Here is a 21,215-nt window from a genome sequence, read left to right on the forward strand (position 1 = left end):
ATAGAAACTTTCCTGGAAAGGTCAGCGTGCGTCAGGGGGACTATTCTCTGGAATGCGTGATTTATTACTGATGGGCAGTTTTGCAGTGTTTGCCAGAAAGGCTGAATCGCCATCCAGAGACGTTTCCTGACAGTGTCATGGCAGCGTGTCCACAGGTCTCTACATATGTTACTGTGTAAGCCCTCCCTGCCTTTGTATTTTTGTCTAAATGACTAAATCAAATGTGTTCTGTGCCGGGGCACCTACACCTCAGAGCTTGCTGTGAATCAGTAACAACATCAGATTGTCAGATAAGTGAGATGAGAAGTGAATCAGCAGCTGAGAAGACCAAAATTAAATCAACATATGCCTGGTGTTGTTTATTGTGAAAATCAGTTTAATTGAGCTCTTGCTCCTTTCCATCCTTGTAATTCTTGTTGCAGTGCGCTTCGTTCCCAAATGAGCCGTTGTGCCATGTCTCACTATGATTTGGCAGTGAGACGCACACGCCACCAGTCAGGAGTTACATTACTCAGCCCATCTGCTCCATACAAACTGTGGTTCGCACTTCAAAGATGTCTCTCGCACCAGTTACTGCAGTGAGGTGCAAGCCTGACAATTAGCAGAAATAATGCAGCAGGGTGCTGTTTCTAGAACATACAGTAGTAAAGTAGGGGGGGGGGAGTGAAGAAATAACATTTGATTTACTGTTCCTTTCCTAGAAACACAGATGCTGTTTGAATGTTGATTGCTACTGAGTAGACTGTGGAGGAAAAAAATGATAAAAAATTATCTTTAATTCCATTCCTACTTGAATGGAACTCTGAGCTGCCTCTTTAGACCGTTTATGAATGCATAAGTAAATCCCAGATGGTTGGCTGTGCCTTATTTTGTTTTTATTCCCTTTCCCATCAACCTTGTGACAAAATGTATGACCAAACCCAGTTTGTAGTCAATTGAAATGACTGTATTAGGATCCAAACCCATACCTGGCGGCTCTCTGGTGCTAAAAATGAAATCTCAGATCATCCATAAAGCCACGTCCTACGGCTCTGGGGGTTTTTCTGCGTAGCCCCAACCATCTATAACCGTGACAGCACGTCATGTGGGGACTGCACAGGTCGCTCTCCTAGGGGAAGTCTAATCCATGAGCCTGGATCCTCTTTGCCCACGACCTTCAAATTTCACTGCAGGGATGGTGTTTGGAACAACAAGACATGCACCACGTCACATGCCATAATGGACGTCGTATTTCCTGACTTGTCACAGCCTGTCACCTTCCGCTGCATAATGTGGCTTTTACTTGCAAAAATGCCTGTGTAGACCCACCTTCATCTGACAGCATGTTGGAAAAAAAATACTCCTCTTGGTGTCTGTGTTGAAGGTCAGATGACGCTGATCAGAAGTGTTCATCATTTAGCCCATTTTGGTTCAGCACAAACATTTTTTCCATTCTGTCTGGGAGATTCTCATCAAGTGTAAAACTCCCTGCTGCTTTTTCACTACATCCATATGTAATTATGCATTATGCAGTATATGTGGTATACGTATGCACGGAGTGCCATGTGTTCGTTTTTTGCTTATCTTTGATGTTCATCCATAACATTGAGGCGCAGTAGTTGAGGAGGTGCTAAGTTTAATTCCCTCGTCGGCTTCCATGTGTGTCACACTTATTTTATGCATCGCTGTGGCAGCAGCTGCTCGCATTTCCTTGGTGCTCATGAGATGGACTTACTGAAGCATTTTAGCGGGCCAAAAACACACTCTTAGTATCAACACAGCAAGCAAAGTGGCCTGTATTTGCTTCAAATCATTTATTATACACATACTCAAAGTCTTGATGGAGGCTGAACAGTTTCCCTCAGTGGGAAGTGCAGAAATTAAACAAAAATCTTAATAGAGGAAATGTTTTTAGCAGGTGTTAAACTGCAGCTCACACATTTTGTCAACAAATTTGTCACGTGAAGCTAATTTCTGGTTAACAGATTTGCATTTTAATTATCCAATATATTGATTGGATTCTTTATGTACAGCATTATATCGAATGGACTCTTTTTTTTTTAGATTTGCCAGCTCCTGTTGCAGTTTGACTGAGGGAGAAGTCGGCTGTTACATTGCTCGGGTGCGAGTCTGTTTCTAACATATACAAACAAACATTTCTGACCTCTAGTTTCACCTTGAATCGTGATAGCTATGGCAGTGCACAGTGAGAATGTGTAATGATTCTGCACTGGCAAGGATAACGTCCAATGCGTGACTGATCAATGTCCTCGCTCTCTTTGCCTGTATTGATCATCCAGTGTTTGCCCGTGAGCCAGACAGACCTGACATAAAACAAGCCTTTCTCCTCATTACTTAAAGCACAGTCCAAGCATCTGTCCCCTTGTCCTCGCTCTGTTTTTCATTATGATCTATTAGAAGGCATTCATTTCCGAAATGGCCTCGTGCCCCTGCGGACACAGTTAAGTCACATTTGTAATGTAACTTAACTTCCATCTTGTGCCAGTTAATAAGTCATTCTCTTAACTTCCCAGGCTGATAACGTGTCTATCTTTAGCTGCATGCGGCTCCAGAGGCTGTGAGTCTGTTTTATTAGCGCACGCCCAAGATTAAGGTTGGACATGATGAGAACATTGCCTAAATGACCCTGTGTAATGGAAACGCTATTAAGCATTTATAAAGGCATGCAAGACTGGATTTAGGGATGCATTCGAGGTCATTGTCTAAGGGAACTACAAAGACAACGATGCACCTGTAGATCCACACATAATTAGTCTCTTCAAACTTTAATTAGGACAGTATTTTACCTTGTGTTAAACTGTCTGCAGCTCATTTATTATTACTGACCTTAATGTTGTGTTGCATCAGATGTGCAGAGCAAATCCAAGCTGATGTGTTTTTTTCCCTCCCAATCAGGAATCACTGTGTTTACAAGTGTAAATTCTGCTCACACAGCCTGGAGCACGGAAGTCAAATTTATTTTCATATATTGGGTTCAACTGGAGAATGAAAGGCAAACAGACAGGGGAAAGAAGGCTGTTTGCAATGAATGTGTCTATTCCGCACAAGGTCTGAGCCTAATACCTGTCCCTTTTTATTGATTCGAATCTTTGTGTTTGATAAGTGGCCCTGCACTCGACACATGTTCTCACACACGTGCTCTTACAACAGCCTGATCCCTTTTTAATCCTGCTATATAACGTGTTCATTCCTCAGTGGGGATGTGAAAAATAGTCTGTGGTATACACGCTCCTGCACGAGTTGAACCGGAAATTATGTAACTTCAACTTAACTCCTTTTCTCTTTACAAAACACTTGATGTTTTGTTGCCATGGAGATGAAAACCCAGACAATACCTCCCATGCTTACCGAGATGCAACTACTGGGAGGTTAATAGCAACATGATTTTCTCACCACAGAGGACAATTTAAATATGTTTATCACATTTGTAAGGTTGTTATTAATGAGCAGATACAAGAGTGCTCAATATCAGTCATTTGGAGCCAGGTTGATGAAGATAATCAATACTTCTACTGGCATCAATTAAATAGCAAATTAAAATCAACGTGTTTATGATTGAGGTATGTGGTAAACAGATATTCAACATGTGATTACTTTTCATTGTTGGAATAATTGGTTTAAGACAGAATAATATATTTAGTGTATTATGGAATCAAACTGAAAAAGTAAAACAAGTTATCTCAGGTCAATTATGTGGGTCATCAAGCAGCTTTTTTTCTGGTGACTTTATGCCTTAAGGTTTTAGCTTCATTTCATCATTTCTCTTCTTGCATTCAGTTAAACACCTCTCTGAATGATAGAAAACACACACTCCTGTGCCATTAAACACAGTTTTAATGCAATCCTCTGTATTATTTGTTAATACAGTAGCATGTAACATCATAAAAATAAAAACTGACAATATATGGAGAGAGCACATCAGTAAACGTTTTCTATCTTTCATTGTTTGCAATGTCTTGTGGAAGGATGCTGATGCTGGAGGCAGGACGTGGATCAGCACAAAAGTAACTTTTTAAAAAGTGGATTATAATAATACTTTAAAACGTGGAGTATAGTGTATATGCAGTTGTTTACTTGTAGGCCCTCCCAAGGTTTAACAGTTTGTGTACTTCATCTGTGTACTACACTTTTCAGTTGCTACTTCAGACAAATAAAATTTGTATTTGTGTTTTAGATGATATTTCTAATTTCAGTCTAATACAGTACTTGTGTTGCCTCCAATGCGACATCTTGTGCTTCGTGGAGAGACATGAAATAAGCTGCTCCTGGTTTGAATGGTGTAAAAGAAGTCAAAAGGTTTTTACAAGATAATTTAAATTGATTTTGTTTTTATGTAGCGTGGGAAAATAAAACCTAAACAAGTCTGGTACATTGTGCCTAATTGACTCTTATGCCACTTGGCTCTTAAATGCACAGACATCGTCAGTGCCAATATGAGTAAGAAGACACTGGTTTAACATTTTCGTCATTAATCACTGCTGGAACAAAGGCCTCCAGAAGATTGGAGGCGATCTCTCGCCACATGGTGCAAAAGATTTTGCTTGAGTTGAGATGACTACTGATCCTGGGGCTGTTGTTCTGTGTTATTAATGTCTGCTGAAGCATTACGCACTGGACGCATTCAAACTCGAACTACTGGACTCGGTGGCTGTAGATCGCGCGCGCATTGATTTACAAGCGGGTGCGCGCTCGTTTCAGCACCATGGAGAGCAACACCCCCTCAGAAAACAAAATATAGAGAATTTGGCATCATTCAGCTTTATATCGTTGCTTCTGGCCAGAGTGTGTTGACAGCTATAACACTGTATACTGTAACTGGCTTGTTAAATGTAGCTCATTATTATCTTAAAAATACCGATCGATATCACTTTGTCTCCCTCTCAAGATTACATTAGTGCCACTTGTTAATGTAATGAATAGTTTATATGAGCATTCAAGCTTCGAAGCGAAAATGATACAACTTGGTTCCAAAGTGTTTTGTGTCGCCCCGTTTGTGTGAGCATGTGTTGCTCCTCTAAGTGTGGAGTTCATTTCTGATTGGGCAGGTTACGGGCGAATGTCAGACACATCCGCGCAGAGCGCTGGTGTCGACGTGTTTGGGGGGTAAAAACAGGCAGAGGAGAGAGGAGCGCGGCGCTTCATTGTGTGGAGACGTAGCGATGCGATGTATGTGGCGTCTGCCTCGGCTCTCCGAAGCTGTAGGCTTTGGCTGAGAGGCGTGGCGCACTCTGCCCCTCAAGACGGAAAACCACCTGTATGGACGACCAGACTTCCAGCGTGACCCCCCCCGGGCGCAGGGGCAGCACCGGGTCCGGCGGTCAGGGCTGTGCCGGGGTGGAGGAGGGCGTCATGACGGTGGAAACCATGCTGGAGGAGTCCGCCGTGGTTTCGGCGCCACACCTGTCGCTGGATCGATACGACCACGGTCGCCAGGGATGCTGCGAGCGGGTAGTGATCAACATCTCGGGTTTACGCTTCGAGACGCAACTTAAAACTTTCAACCAGTTCCCAGACACGCTGCTTGGAGACCCGAGGAAAAGGATGCGCTACTTTGACCCACTGAGGAACGAGTACTTTTTCGACAGGAACAGACCCAGCTTTGATGCAATCCTTTACTACTACCAGTCAGGAGGGCGCATACGAAGACCCGTTAACGTCCCCATCGATATCTTCTCAGAGGAAATTAGGTTTTATCAGCTCGGAGAGGAGGCGATGGAGAAATTCCGAGATGATGAAGGATTTATAAAGGAAGAGGAGCGCGTGCTGCCAAACAACGATTTCCAAAAGCAGGTTTGGCTTTTGTTTGAATACCCGGAAAGCTCTGGGCCAGCAAGAGGAATAGCAATAGTTTCAGTGCTCGTTATTTTGATCTCAATTGTCATTTTCTGTATGGAGACTTTGCCGGAATTCCGGGATGAGAAGGACCAAGCCACGGTGGCGCCCCTCGTCAACGGCACGACGCGCTACGCGTCAAGTCCGTTCACGGACCCCTTCTTCGTGATTGAGACTCTGTGTATCATATGGTTCTCTTTCGAGTTGCTGGTCAGGTTTTTCGCCTGCCCCAGCAAAACTACGTTTTCTAAAAACATCATGAATATCATTGACATCGTGGCCATAATCCCCTACTTTATCACTTTGGGGACCGAGCTGGCCGAGAGGCAAACCAACGGCGGCCAACAGGCGATGTCCCTCGCCATACTGAGGGTGATCAGGCTGGTGAGGGTCTTTCGAATATTTAAGCTCTCGCGACATTCGAAGGGGCTCCAGATTTTGGGACAGACCCTCAAGGCGAGCATGAGGGAGCTCGGTTTGCTCATATTCTTCCTCTTCATCGGAGTTATTCTCTTCTCCAGCGCAGTTTACTTTGCGGAGGCAGACGACCCCTCTTCCAGCTTCACCAGCATCCCGGATGCCTTTTGGTGGGCAGTCGTCACCATGACCACCGTCGGATACGGCGACATGCATCCGGTGACCATCGGTGGCAAAATAGTTGGGTCGCTGTGCGCAATAGCAGGCGTGCTGACAATTGCCTTACCCGTGCCGGTGATTGTGTCCAATTTCAACTACTTTTACCACAGAGAGACCGACGGAGAGGAGCACCAGCAGTACCTGAACGCCGACAGCTGCGAGCACCTGCCCTCGGGCGAGCTGAGGAGGTCGTGCAGCTCGTCGTCGCTCAGCAAGTCCGAGTACGTGGTTGTGGAGGAGGGCATCAACAGTGCGTTCAAACAGTGCAACTTCGCCACCGAGAATAATCAGAACTGTGTCAACATCAAAAAGATCTTTACAGACGTGTAGACGAGGCCGAGAGGGAGCATGAAGAAATAGTAGCTATAATATTTTTTATATAATCAATTGTAACGTGTAAGTCCATATCCGTGACCGCTGCGTAAATGTCGGTTTAAAGGGGTCGTTTGTCTTTTTATTTCTTTACTCGAATGAGAAATCACGAGCCTGTTGTTTAGATTCCAGTGTTTTCAGTATTTCTAAGCAATCAAAGAAGTATTATTGACTTAAACGTTTTGCATTGAATAAGTATTAAGTGCAAAGTCTGGGAAACAAGTAAAGTCGTTTGTGGCTCGTTGAACTAGATATTTTGCAGCCTGCGGTGCTGCACTATACACCTCCATATGGCTACATATCCTTGATGTTATAATACGAAAGTTGTTGTTATTCATGATCTGGATACACGTGTAGTCCGCTATACTGCATCTACCCGTCTTGTGCTTCGTGGAGAGATATGTTTTATTGTTCATAATGAATACAGATTGTTTAAATGCCTGTATACGTATAGGTGGTAAATAATATCATACCCTGGTATGCTGATTTGTTCGCGTTATTATTCAGGAAATAAATCAGAGTGGCGTAGATTGTAACAATTATCAGAAATTAAGTCGAGATTTTCGTAAGAGTTGTATTTTTATTCAGAGCTGCTTATAACAGAGCCTATATTGAATAAATTAATTCATCCCGACTCAAAATGTCATTTCGAAATGAAACTCAGTATCATGAGGTTCCCTCAAGCAGGTGTTGATTAAAACCATATGCTGTGAGAAAGTGTGACAGAATAAAAACAAGTGAAGAAACGTGCGCCTTGTCCCGCCTCCTGCCAGCTGGACCCGCCTTGTGATACAGTCTCCATGACAACGGTGGTTTCCCGGGTAACCCCCTCCAATGTTGCTATGGCAGTTTTAGCTTCACTCTTGCATTTTGGTCCTCGGGGGGCTCTAGATACCAGAGTTTTGTTAAACTTTGTTAACTCTCTTCCTTAAAAGTGTATTAATCCATTAATCCAACCAGTTGGTAATATTTTAGTTTTATTTAAAGTTTTTACTCGTAGCTGTACGACTTGAACTTTAGAAACATGAACATTTTTTAGAGCAGTTACATCAGAGCATCCTGGTTATTGATCATCCCGTCTCTAACACGACCCCAGCTGCTGTTTTTTAAGATGCGAGCTCCATTCTCCGAGTCGTCATGCCAACTGGGTCTGACGTCAGCTACCTTTCATCCTCCCCAGCAGGCATTCGCACGTGTGCTTCAAGTACAAAGTTGCCGAGAGCTGAAGTGATGGGAACAAACAAATGTGAAAACTCAAATGAATCCATAAAACAAATTGCATGGCTCTGGCTCTTCCTCATGCACCATGTTTCCTTGCACAATGTTTGAGAGCAGCTCAGATGATATGTGGATAATGATTTAAAAGTTGATGAATGGTTTTATTAATGATGATTATGATTATTGACATGGATATTTTAGGGATCAGACCAATAAAAATTCAAGGAATGCAAAGATGTTCAATTCCAAGTAAACCAGACAAAAGCAGAAAACTGCCAGATTGACTAGTTGGGTTTTCACAGTAGCTTATATATATATATATATATATATATATATATATATATATATATATATATATATATATATATATATATATATATATATGAAAGGTGATGTTGTGCTCATTCACTTCACTTATTTATTCAGTGATTAATTAGGGTTGGTAATTATGTTGGAACCTGCTTGGCTGTAGTTTTTAAAAACGCCTGGGTTCATGTTGTAATTAGATCAACGCAGAGGTTTTGATAGAAAAATAACTCTGTACTGTCCTCTAGTGGCTCATTCATGTTACTGACGTTTGGGAAAAACATTACTTCTGCATTTTGAAATTGAAGACAGACATTTATTCTGACTTCGTAATGTGTGATAAGTAATGTGTGTGTGTGGCCTTTTGTATCTTTTATTAGATTAACTTAACAGATTAACAGATTGTCTGACTTTGCAACAGTAATGCTTTAATATCGTGGACTCATAAAATCTCACATTGAAGGGTTAGGGTTAGACAGAAGACAGAATAGTGCTGTGCACTAGACGTGTCCCTGAGATGCTTATGTTTGTCATGTGTCTAGTGGAAACTACTGTTAAAGTTCATCTAGATGCTTTTCTTACTATCGATAATGTTTGTGCACTCTGAGACTAAGAAAGCTACAGTTTTGGAGCCACAGAGGAGGAAATCAGTTCCTAACTACTACTTTTCTTGACAGTTAAAGGCCAAAAATGAACTGGATTTTCTGTGTTCTTAAAATAGGCATTGTGCTGAATGCAATGAAGCTAAAGTTTAAACAAAATTAAAGAGACAGTCAACTGAGAAGGACTCAGGATTTGTATGTAGCAAACCGTCTTGCTATAACCTGCTTTTATGGCTAAGTTCTTGTTTGGTCTACTTTCCTCAAGTAAAGTTTAGTCTTGACAATTACTTTAACTGTCAGCCTCGACCAAAATGACTGCTCATTTGAGCTGTATATTTTTTTTTTTCTACAAATGAGACTCCACACAAACAAAACATTTAGATAAACGTAACATTTGAAGAAGACCAGACGTCCCATGAGGACGCAAACTAACATCCACACAGGCTCATTCCAAGTGGAGCTGTTTATAATGCGGTTCAGAGCTTTAACCCCTCGTCCACAGTGCTGAGTGTTCAGTTTTACGTGCCCACTGACCTGAAGCCACAGCTCCAGGTGCTCCGCCTTGGAACTGCTGAGTTGCTTTGTTCTTCGCTACTTAAATTCCAGTCCTTCTCGGATGTATTTTTAACCGGGGACAAAATGAAAACCCCTGCAAGTTGCCCGGTGCCGTTAATCATCTCCTCCAGTTCTCGACAGCAGGGCCAGCGAGGAGCCCAGCAGTTCAGCCCAAGATGTCCCAGTCTGTGAAGAACAATGGATCAAAGCAGAGGTAAATGGGTTCGTCTTGAGTAGGGTGGGACACATGAGGAGACAATAAAGACACATTCAAACCATTATATATCATTTTATGCATGGGTCATATTAGGCAGGAATTGGTTTATTACGGTATAACTGATAGATAAAAACAAATTCTGCTGCTTCATCTGTCTGCCAGTCATAACCTTACCTCAAATCCTCACTAGATGTAGTTCTTATGGTTTACAGTGTGTCTCAAAGTAAAGCTTATATTCTTATTAAGGTTTGGCTAAGCCACTGTTGGTTGACTGATCTGCCTGCATATGAAGAGAAACCGTTCCGTTGTTTCCAAGGGGCAAAATGAAAAACTATTATTGTAACCTAATTTTATTTATGATCTCTTGTTATTTCTCTCTTGTTGTGTGTGCGTGCGTGCGTCTGAGTGCTGCACAGCTGTAGGAGCGTCCCAGCTTGTACGGTTGAATGCGCTGCTGAGGGATCCTGTCCATTAAAACACAACTAGCACACACCATGCACTCTGCACCCAGCAGAAGGCGAGTCGCTCACAGACATCATCGGATGAAGGGACGTGCTTCCGGTCGCCTCGACGCCGCTGCACCGGTCGGGCGCGAGGCTCCGCGTCCGGGACCGATGGAGCAGGAGACCTCAGGCTTCGCCTCTCGTTGCCTCGTCGCGTGTCCTCGTGATGCCGGCGTTGGCCATGTAAAAGGAGTGATGCCAGGCAGCTCCGTGCTCCCTCTCATCACACCCAGCGTGGAGGCTGTCTGCCAGCAGAGGTGCCGCTTGTCATCCCTGAACTACCAACGCACACTCATGACGCCAGTGAAAGGAGGCGAGGCAGCGGCCGCATCTGGTCGTTCACTGCGCCGCACGCTTCTCTTCCTGCTCCATGATATTTTATGTGGTACAGTATTTGCCCTAGAACTGTAACTCAGGGCTGCTAAAAATAGTAACCATGAAGCATATTGCCATTATTTCTCTGGGTGCCATTCATCCATCTGCTCTTTGGAGAACATGTAATGGCACTCTGGGGGCTATTCATAAAGTTCATTCTTCTGCATCAGGACCCGTGTGCTGCGCAAAGGGAAGCCCAGAAAGATGTCAGAGAGCACATCGTCTGTCCTCCCACCAGAAAGTGGTGACTACAGCTCCATTTAGTGCAGGCAACCCAACCTACAGTATAGGCAGGAAGCGTGTCCCAGGTGTGAAGCTGCGGAAGAACATACGTGACACTAATTCGCCTTTACATGTAACTGATGCAGCTGATTGCAGGCTAATGAAAAGTGCTTAGTCATTGCACTGCAACTTTACCTGAACTATCCCAGTGGCACCACAGATGCTGTAGGGGTGATGTCACTGGCCTGCCTCCTCCCACTGCGGCCCCCAGAGATGGTCTCCGTAGCAACTGAGCGAGGCTGAGCCAGAGACTCGGCCGACTACAGTGACAGTGCTGACTTTGGAGAATTTCCTTTTATTGCTCAGGTGCCTTTGTGCTATTTCTAGGAATCCGTTTCTCTTTTACGCTGACGAGCAAGACGAGTATTTTCAGGAAGGACGTTGGCCGTGTTCACAGATGTGATTTCAAGGCCGCGTGACCCCGAGAACCAGGCGACCCTGGCTCATCCCTCAGGTGTCCTGTGAGTCACAACGACTGCCGGCTGCAGCAGCAGCAGACGTGTCGCCTGCAAATGTCCTGGTCCTTTGAGTCACCGGGGGAACAAAAACACATGCGTTGCATCATCACAGCAACAGTGGCTCATCTCTCCATTCCTCCAGAACTGTTTGAAACAGACCTGAGTGTGTTTCTTCCTCTTCACATTCGCTCCTGAGCAAGTGGAAATGGAGCAAAATCTGGGTTTGCTGAAATATTCAGGGTGGAGCACTATGCTGCAATAAGACACTGATGCAGTCAATTCACCGTGTGCACTTCCTCTCTCACAGCTCTGTGGGCTTTATTTTCATTGTGTCATCCTGAAGGGGAAGGAGTCTTATGTCCAGTGTGACCTTGGTGTAATACAACCCAGAGTTCCCAAAGTGGGCGCCGACCTTGAATTAGATTTCACTGTACAGGACAGTGCAGCAGCAGAGCAGCCCTGCAACACTGACTGCCTCAGTCCCTTCAGCATCACTGCAGCTCGTTGGGCCAAGACTTTGACTCGTCATCTTGCTCTTTTCAGTCAGAAATCTAATAATGTGCGCTTGTGTCTATTGCAGCCAAATGTAACAGCCTGTCAGTGCTGCAACCCGTCAACCCGACGAGGAGCGTCCGGGTCGAGAGGATGAGTCCGTGCGGGCGTCTGCATGTTTGTGGGTATAATTGAGATGCAGCTGGGCAGCGCGCTGCAGTGGGCCACTGTCCTTGTGTCTCTCCTGGTGTCTGGCTCTTCTCCAGTATCTGCCCTCATCCTGCTGGGCCTCAATCTGACAAGCGCGACTCTCTGCTTTTCCGTTTCCTCTTTTATTTCTTTTTTTCCCTCCTTTCACAAGGCCCTCTCCTTCCTGTCATCCTGCTTGTATCACCTCCATTTTGTCTCATCTCTGCTTCTGATGTCCTCACACGGACTAAAAGGGCTCCAGGAGCTGTGCTGCCATATGTTTCTGCACCACTCCTTTTTTTGTTTACTGCCTCTGCATTCTGAGCCCAGTGCATGTACAGTATAACTTGGCCTCTTTGACAGGTCATCTCAGTTTCTATCTCCTGAGCAGTGATGCTGGAATGACTCATCTCCCAGTGGGTTAAATAAATTCAGGCTCTGTGAAGACGCATTGGAAAACCCTGTTTGGCAGCAGGCTTATGTGACTTCTACTGTACAGTAGGTAGAGGAGGAAAACCCACGAAAGAATAGAAGTAGGGCACAAAGTATGTTTAATGTACATAAGGTTTTAGTAAATATGGTGATGCATAATCATGAATCGGCTCTACGGTATTTTCTGAAACTGTTGGTTTAATGCACAGTAGCAGGAAAACGATGAAATGCAAAGGGACACACGCTCAGTTTATGTGGCCTTGTCATTAGGAGTGCAACCAGAATCAGGTTCTATTTGGACCCTTTGTGTGGAGGAAACCTGTAGCTGCTGCAATGCAGTGTAGAGAAGCTAGGCTTTCCTGAAAGGGACTGGGCCAACTAGCACCAGAACCAGGACTAGAGCGCTCGCTAGTGAAGCAGCTTTAGTGCTCTCTTTGGTGCAAATCAGACGCACTGATGGATGAGGCTGTTTGTTTTTGTCTCATCTTGAACCCTCGCCACGTTTCTAGTTCACTGACTGTTGCCGGGTGAAGTTCAGAGGCCGATGATAGTTCATTTAACTTCACTCGCGCAGCAGAAAACCCGTCCTTTAGTAGTAACGGCCTTCTCTGCACACAGTCCCGGTGCCAAAACATCTGATGGAGACAAGTCCTGAAATCAATACCCGTTGTAAATGAAAAACCACCAACACCTTCATCTGTCAAATTACACAACACCCATTTTCACATCCCCACATGATTAAGCACACGTTATTCTTCACCAGGGGGATGATTTCTTTTTAATTAAAACATACCAGCTAAGGCAAAGTGAACTGAGCTTTAGAGGCTGCATTAACAGCCTTTTATAAGAACCCTGAGCTCATAAATAATAGCAGCGCTGTCATGAGGAACCTGGGAATGCCATTAGGAGATAGCGAGCGGCGTCTGCATGCGTAGCAGACGGACAGAAGGGACCACAGCGGGAGCCGTGACGGTTCCAGGTCTGCCAAGAGGAACGTTGGCAGAGCCCACTTTCACACAGCTCGGCTTTGAACCCCCACCCCCGCTCTCCCCCCGTTGGCCCTCGCGCTTCGACAGAAGAGGGATTCCCGCTGACCTTTGGCTTCTGCAGAGGTCACTTCTGGCCACGATGCTTCACTCCCAGGTCCAGTATTGATACCGGGAGAAGACTATTGATCGATTAGTTCATTGTGAGTACAGCGGGGCGTCATGATGGAGTGTTCGCTCTATTTTAGTCATCAACCCATCTATTATTAATGACGCTTATTACAGTACCAGGAAAAGTTAGGAATACAAACGCTGGGCTGTGTGATGGAAGTGATGGAATGTGCAGATCATTTCATTAAAGTTCATTTGTTAGAATGAATCCATCACGTCCATCATTTGAGAGTTTATAGCATTCTCAGTTCTATAGAGGGACAGTGACACGTTTCTACGCCTGTCATTGCAGTTTGGACGCTGCTGGGGCGGTTGCTGGACACGACTGGAGACGTGTAGCCCTTTAAATTGCCCACACTGCAGACAAGGTACGGAGCCGTGGCTCCGGTGCGGAGGGAGAGCGCGTTCTTCGCCCCTTTCTTCTCCAGCACCGCATCTTGGTATGCAGAACAATGCCCGACTGCAGGTTTGACTGCGCTCCGTGAAGCGGCTCGCGGACATATTCCACCCGGAACCCCTTCCTGGCCCCCGGCATCCCCACGTCGCGCCGCTGTGCCACTAAGACCGATAAAGGCCGCCGGGGCATGTGCGTGAAGCCGCGCGTGTGCCGTCCCGCGTGGGGCTCTACAGCAGTGAAATTGCGTAATCTCCCGCCCCCACACCACGCAGGGCTATTCTTTAATGCACGTCGTTCCCACTCAGCTTCCGAAGACGCTGCGCTGTTCGGCGTGTGAGCCGCTGGGAAGTGTGTGCGCGCGCGCGCTAAACATTGGGGCGCAGTTGCCTGTGCGCCGACGCGTCTGCGGCTCGGGCGCCGCGCGCGCGTGGAGATGTTGCACGCCTAGGGCAGGAATACAAACTCGGAGCGAGCGCGTGCCGCGTGAATAGATGCGGCAGGTTTACTCTCGTGTTGAACTCCGTAGATGATTCACGGTAGACGCGCTCACCCCAGAAGGCGTCTCGTTGTTAAATCGTGGTAATAAGATTATCCGTCCAGAGCTGCCTCCCCCCTCCTCCCCCCTCTTTGCAGATGTTGCCTCCTCGAGCACCTTATCGGGACTATTTACCTTTGCAGCAGCCACACAGGCGAGGAGGGGACCGGTGGAGGCAGAGCGTTCTGCTGATCCCAGCACCTTTCGGTTATTAAGGGGAGCACCAGCACCTCCTCGATCGGCTCCCTCCTCCCTTTTCTCCAATCGCCATCCTACAGCCTACCCGGAGGAGAGGAGCCGGGGAGGGGGACGCGAGGACACACCCGCACATACTGTACCCGGTGAGCGCGGCGAGGATGCTGCAGACGGCACGAGGTGAACGCCGTCGGCCGGACCCACACTGGAAATGAATTTGTCCAGAGGAAGCGACGGCCGCAACCGGTTCGTTAACCTTCGGGCACTGGTGACCAGCAGGAGCAGGATTTCGCAGGCACGCGTGGAAATGTCTGCAGGTATGTGTGAATAACGCTCAGCAGCGGAGGTGAACCTGGAGAACCTGATTTCATGTCATGTCATTTTAGTTGTGGCGCCGATCAACACCTCGTTTTAAGAGGCAGTAGATGTGCGTTTATATGTATTTGTGAAATGTTTTATAATGATGCTATTTCCTGAATGGAGATGATGGAGACAGACGCGGTTTTTCTCCTGGAACCTATTTCCTTCTACAGATAAATTATTTATAGATGTTTTTGAATATTTCAGACACGGAAACCATTTCTGAACTAAAGCCTCTGACAAAACTCTACTCAAGTCAGTTAATATGAAGCAATTTGCGTTTAAAACACTACACGGTAGAAGCTCCTGTGCCTTTGTTTTTGGACTGCGGTGCTTTTCTGACATTCTGGACAGGATGCTGTCTGTATGAATTTGGAGCCTGCTGCACTGCCATATTCATGCATGGCTTCACTGCAAAAGTCCCATTCATTCCAGAGGATTCTGTCCATTGCTGCTAATCTGAAAAGCGATTTTTGAGATTTTTGAGTCTTTCCTGAGTTCTGCCTTTTTATGCAGGTTGAACAGAATATTGATTCATGAAGTCAGAAACCTTTGCTTAGCCAGGCCATTTAGGTGCTGACTGCCTTTGACAGTGACAGTGTAACTTATAACTCAAATGTGTCTTGAGCTTTTTGATCTGCCTGAAGTAAATGTCTGATTTGTGCTCGTGGCAGCAGCACTGAGCACTGATCCCGTCTGAGGTTCGCCTGACCTTGTTTCTCTCTCTGCTCCATCTCTCCCACCTGCAGTCGCATCCTAGGTGCCGTCCTATGGTCGCCAGGTCTCTACAGTGTTGAGCCCCCTCCCTCTCCTGGCCCCTGCCTGCAGTTTCCCAGGCTGCAGCACCCAGACTCCGTGAAAAGTGCAGGCCCCCTCCCCGTGCACAATGACTGTTGCCACGGGCGACCCCTCGGACGAGGCGGCAGCGCACCCCGGGCACCCGCAGGACTACGACCCGGAGGCTGACCACGAGTGCTGCGAGAGGGTGGTCATCAACATCTCAGGGCTGCGCTTTGAGACACAACTTAAAACCCTGTCCCAGTTCCCAGAGACTCTGCTGGGGGACCCCAAGAAGCGGATGCGTTACTTCGATCCGCTGAGGAACGAGTACTTCTTTGACAGGAACAGACCCAGCTTCGACGCCATATTGTATTACTACCAATCAGGGGGCCGACTAAGAAGGCCAGTCAACGTCACGCTTGACATATTCTCAGAGGAGATTCGCTTTTACGAGCTGGGTGAGGAGGCCATTGAGATGTTCAGAGAAGACGAGGGTTTCATCAAGGAGGAAGAGCGACCTCTTCCCGATAACGAGTTTCAGAGACAGGTGTGGCTGCTGTTCGAGTACCCAGAGAGCTCAGGTCCTGCTAGGATTATTGCCATAATCTCCGTCATGGTTATCCTGATATCCATAGTCAGCTTCTGCCTGGAGACGCTGCCCATTTTCCGCAACGACGAGGACGACATGCACAAGTCTCACGCTAAGGTCTTTTCCCCGGAGACAAACACCACCGTCATCAGGTACACGTCCACCTACTTCACCGACCCCTTCTTCGTCTTGGAAACTCTCTGCATCATATGGTTCTCCTTCGAGTTTCTGGTGCGCTTCTTCGCCTGCCCCAGCAAAGCGGGCTTCTTTGGCAACATAATGAACATCATCGACATCGTCGCCATCATCCCGTACTTCATCACGCTGGGCACGGAGCTGGCGGACAGGCCGGAGGATGGGCAAGCGGGTCAGCAGGCCATGTCCTTAGCCATTCTCAGGGTCATTCGCTTAGTACGAGTTTTCAGAATTTTCAAGCTCTCTCGTCACTCCAAGGGCCTTCAGATTTTGGGTCAGACCCTGAAAGCCAGCATGAGGGAACTTGGCCTCCTCATTTTCTTTTTATTCATAGGGGTCATCCTCTTCTCCAGCGCTGTGTACTTTGCTGAAGCGGATGAGCCCGAATCGCAGTTTGAAAGTATCCCAGATGCGTTCTGGTGGGCGGTGGTGTCCATGACAACTGTCGGCTACGGCGATATGGTCCCGACTACCATCGGTGGCAAAATTGTGGGCTCCCTGTGTGCCATCGCCGGCGTGCTGACCATCGCCTTGCCTGTGCCTGTCATTGTGTCCAACTTCAACTACTTCTACCACCGTGAGACCGAGGGCGAGGAGCAGGCGCAGTACCTGCAGGTCAACGTGCCCAAAGCCGACTCGGCCGAGGAGCTGAAGAAGAGTCGGAGCGGCTCCACCATCAGTAAATCAGACTACATGGAGATTCAAGAGGCTGTGAACAACAGCAACGAGGACTTCCAGGAGGAGAACCTCAAGACTGCCAACTGCACGCTGGCCAACACGAACTATGTCAACATCACCAAAATGCTCACGGATGTTTAGTCGTCTGCTGTTTTTCTCGCCGTCGAGGCGCGGGAACGTACGGCTGCTCACGGCGCGTGCTGGGAAACCTACGGCAATAGAACGACGATAGGCGGTGGAACAAGCTATCGCCACGCCACTCCGCTCCCCTCTCCCATCACGCCGTCGCCGTCCTCACCACTTGCCCTCAAACTCTTGTCGCTGTAGCTGTCAGAGTGAAATTTCAAATTTTGCATTTCTGCATGGAGTTGGCTTTGTGTGTGTGGCAGTCTAAGAAAATAATGCCTAAAGATTTCCAGCTCACAACGGCACCCAACAGTAGTGAACAAAAAGAAAAGGGAAAAAAAACGCTGCAAGATAATAATTATGGCTTTAAAAAGGCAGAACCACACGGGCCCAGCTTTAGACCCCTCTTCTTCCCCGACACACTGCTCTGCCACACGCTTTCCCACAAGCCCTACTCAGCTACATATGCTGCTTCCTGGAGCCAATGAAAACTGTCTTATGCTACGACATTTAGAGATCGGAGGACGTGTGGGCGTGAAGCAAGCGCCCCCGCGGCCCATGCGCCCCCGCGGCCCATGCGGCCCATGCGGCCCCCGCGGCCCATGCGGCCCATGCGGCCCGCGGGCGACTTGTGACGAGGTTGGTGGTTCTGTACACCGCGTAACTTCAAGGTTGAATGACAGCCATCGGCGCTAAGCTCGTGGTTCGACGCCTTTTCCTCCCAGTAAACATCAGTATCTGATGAGTGACTGAGAATGGCCTTGACTTTTCACTGCTTTGGTCTTACATGTATGTATTGCAATGCAAGCTTGCCCCCGTCCATTCACCCAAGCTGGTCTTACTGCAGAGCTTTGAGGACAACTTGAATGTTTTTTCTTTCTCGCAGGTTCACACTTTGTATGGTACTTACTCATGTAGATAGGTAGGTCAGCTGGGTGTAGTCGTTAGCCAGTGGGTAGGTGCTGTTAGTAGTAGCTGTAGCCAGTAGAATACTGCACGACCTTTTTATCTGAATGAGAATTTCCACGTTTCTCAACTGCCACTTGCTTCGTCACATCACTGTAAAGTCGTCTGTACACTGCCTTCTACTCGATACAGATCCAACTTCTCGACAGGAAGCCCGCGGGTAGATGATACACAAACCTAAGGCTGTGTGCTAGAGGATTTCTTAAGGAATAATCATAAGGTCCAATCCTACACATGAAGGATATTAACATTCCACGTAGGACTCATTGCCGCCTAACTTCTGCCATGTCGCTGTGAAGTGCAGCTGCGTTATTTCAGGTGTAAAGTCACACTCTTGCAGACTTGCAGCAGAGTCGTTTTCACAGGTGTTTCACACAGTCACGTCATCATAATCTAAATAGGACTGGTGTATAGCATAAAGCTTCCCCTGAACTGCCGTTTATTTGGGTTTACGCTCTTCTTCTATTGTTGCATGAGCTCAAAACATTCCTAGAAGCATGCGTTTAAAGTCAAAGAAGCAGCCACAGAGACAAAGAAGTCTAATTACTACAGTGGACATTTATATATATATATATATATATATGAAACTATATGTATACAGACAGAACACATATACAGTATACATCTACTTTAAAGTAAAGAAAAAAACAAAACGTAACTATCAACGGTAGAAGGTGGACGGTTTCCACAATGTGCAGATCATTGCTTGGATTTTAGTTTTGTGATAACGGTTCTGAGCACTGTTTTTATGTTCACGGTGCCAAAGAGAATCTCTTACCAGCCACTTCTTTACTGGTATGTTTTGCAGCAAACCCGACACACATCGTAGATTCAAACACCACACACTTGCTTCCGTTAGTGAAAAGCTGCCGCCTGTGAAGCGTCCAAAGGCAGCGCTGATTTAAACCTATCATCTATGGGAAAATGTCTTATTGGCGTCTCACCGGTCAAACTATCGACGACTGTCCTCACAATCTGCCTTTTTTAAAGTTGGCATCAAAGGTGAATTGAGATTGCTTCCCACCGCTCGCTGAGCAAGGTAACAGTCAAAGGCAGCGACGCCAGGAATAAGAAGTGATCATTAGCAGCCGTGTAGCAGATATTGGCAAACACAAGGGTCCTCTGACTCCAGTCCTGAGTCTCTTACAGATGTCTTAGGTAATTAGGATGTTGATGGATGGAGGCGGGTTGTAGCTAGAGCTGTTTATGCGAGTGCTGTGGTGCCAGGATGTACAGTATGACCTTCATCCTGCTCATTGCAGCCTCTAACCCGCAGTAGCATTGTTTCCTTACGCCGACATGCGCTCAGGATGTCTCGTCCCACTGTGCTACACGACGCTTCCGACGTCTTCTCTCTGATTCCATGTTTGCTTTCGCGTATCTCCAATTTTTAATAAACGAACCGAAGCGGTTACATATAAGTAGCATAAAGGCGGAGTGAAACGCTAAACTGCATAAAAACAGCAGTGGGACCAGTTGAGCAATATTCCTACAGTCCGTCGGAGGCAGCGGGTTTGCTTTTAACGTCCGATACTGTAACCTTCATGGACGTCCACAGTCCAACCAGGATCTTATTGATCTTCAGTTGAGTATTGATTCATGTAGGAGGTGTGTGAGTGGAAGAGAAAACTAAACAAAGCACAGAATGTCGGCGTCTTAACCTGGTTGAACAGCTGAGTTTATGCAACACCTATTTGCGTACGTGGAAGAAAAAAAGCGCATTCTGACCAAAAATAGATGTCTATGCATGCAAATGCATTGTATCGTAACGATGATAAATGTTACAGATGCACATCAACATTTATTTTAAGTTCACTGTAGCAGCTCATATACTGTGTAACTGAAAGCACAACAACCAGTAGAATCATTCTCGCCCACCTGCAGATTTAATCTGTTCAGTGTTTCATTCTGTGAAAGTCACTTAAAATGATCTTGTATTTGCTTTACAGAGAGCGACTTGCACTCTCTAAATGTCACCTCTCACCTGCTGAGGGGACCCACCAGCAAATCCGCTCCACGAGAAGGTGCCCAGCAATGAGTACACTGGGAAATCTATGCAGAGGATGAGGATGAGCTGCTCCTTTTTGTAGTAAAGAAGGTTTAGGGTTGTTGGGTTTTAACCGGCACCAGTTATCTTTAAACCCTGAGAGGGGGTGAAGCCTTTCAAACGAACCTTTGAGCGCAGGATCGCAGTGTTTGGCTTTTCTTCAGTGTGAATATAGGCTCTGAGCGCGGGGTTTGTTTGAAACGCAGCATCAGCTCTTTGAGGTACGGCTCCCACATTCAAAAGAAACTCATGCATACAGGGAACGAGCTGATCAATATGCAATCTGTATGCATGCGTGTGTCTGAGACTGAGCCTTTGGGTTTTTTTCTTTTGGTTTTACCCCAGAGCCTGATAGTGTGGCATCCACTCCACGTGTACAGTTGTTCACCTCACTCCCCCTTCTCATCATGGAGGCCTGAAAACATCCATAAGTGTTGGTACAGTGGATAATGGATTTTCTTTCTATGAAATGAAATAAGAGAATAATGTAAATAACTAATGGATGATGAATCCATGTACTATATACTGTATGTGAGGTCTGGATTTAAAACGTAGTATTATCTGCACTTTAAAAGACAAAAAGGACAATCTATGGAAATTAAAAATGCATATAAGGTAAATGATCGTAACCCTGAAAAAATATTCAACAATGAAGCCAATAATAATCAACTAAACTTGTGTTTAGTGTGTTTATTGTGTCGTGTTGTTGGACTTTATCTTT

The 21,215-nt window shown here is 46.2% G+C and overlaps 3 protein-coding genes across 13 annotated transcripts in view; all 3 read left to right on the plus strand.

The window, feature by feature from the left end:
- Positions 1 to 21,215, plus strand: part of LOC114855118 (potassium voltage-gated channel subfamily A member 10) — a 48,260-nt gene that overhangs the window by 16,952 nt on the left and 10,093 nt on the right. For 3 of the 11 annotated variants that reach the window (XR_008694722.1, XR_008694721.1, XR_008694729.1), the window contains one exon: positions 5 to 4,740. The exons of 1 other annotated variant lie outside the window; for it this stretch is intronic. The gene's annotated coding sequence lies outside the window, so the exon portion shown is untranslated. Of the gene's footprint in view, positions 1 to 4; positions 4,741 to 9,652; positions 10,291 to 17,985; positions 18,121 to 21,215 lie in introns of those variants that run through there. 7 more of the 11 variants (XR_008694726.1, XR_008694725.1, XR_008694728.1 and 4 more) reach the window with 7 other exon arrangements.
- On the plus strand, positions 4,762 to 7,887 carry LOC114855119 (potassium voltage-gated channel subfamily A member 3-like). The gene has a single exon (XM_041070780.2). The coding sequence runs from the start codon at positions 5,257 to 5,259 to the stop codon at positions 6,796 to 6,798; it is 1,542 nt and encodes a 513-aa protein (XP_040926714.1). The 5' UTR covers positions 4,762 to 5,256; the 3' UTR covers positions 6,799 to 7,887.
- On the plus strand, positions 15,863 to 21,168 carry LOC114855120 (potassium voltage-gated channel subfamily A member 2). The gene has a single exon (XM_029149952.3). The coding sequence runs from the start codon at positions 16,000 to 16,002 to the stop codon at positions 17,494 to 17,496; it is 1,497 nt and encodes a 498-aa protein (XP_029005785.1). The 5' UTR covers positions 15,863 to 15,999; the 3' UTR covers positions 17,497 to 21,168.

Source organism: Betta splendens, chromosome 5 (genome assembly GCF_900634795.4).
Source record: "Betta splendens chromosome 5, fBetSpl5.4, whole genome shotgun sequence".
Lineage (NCBI taxonomy): Eukaryota > Metazoa > Chordata > Actinopteri > Anabantiformes > Osphronemidae > Betta > Betta splendens.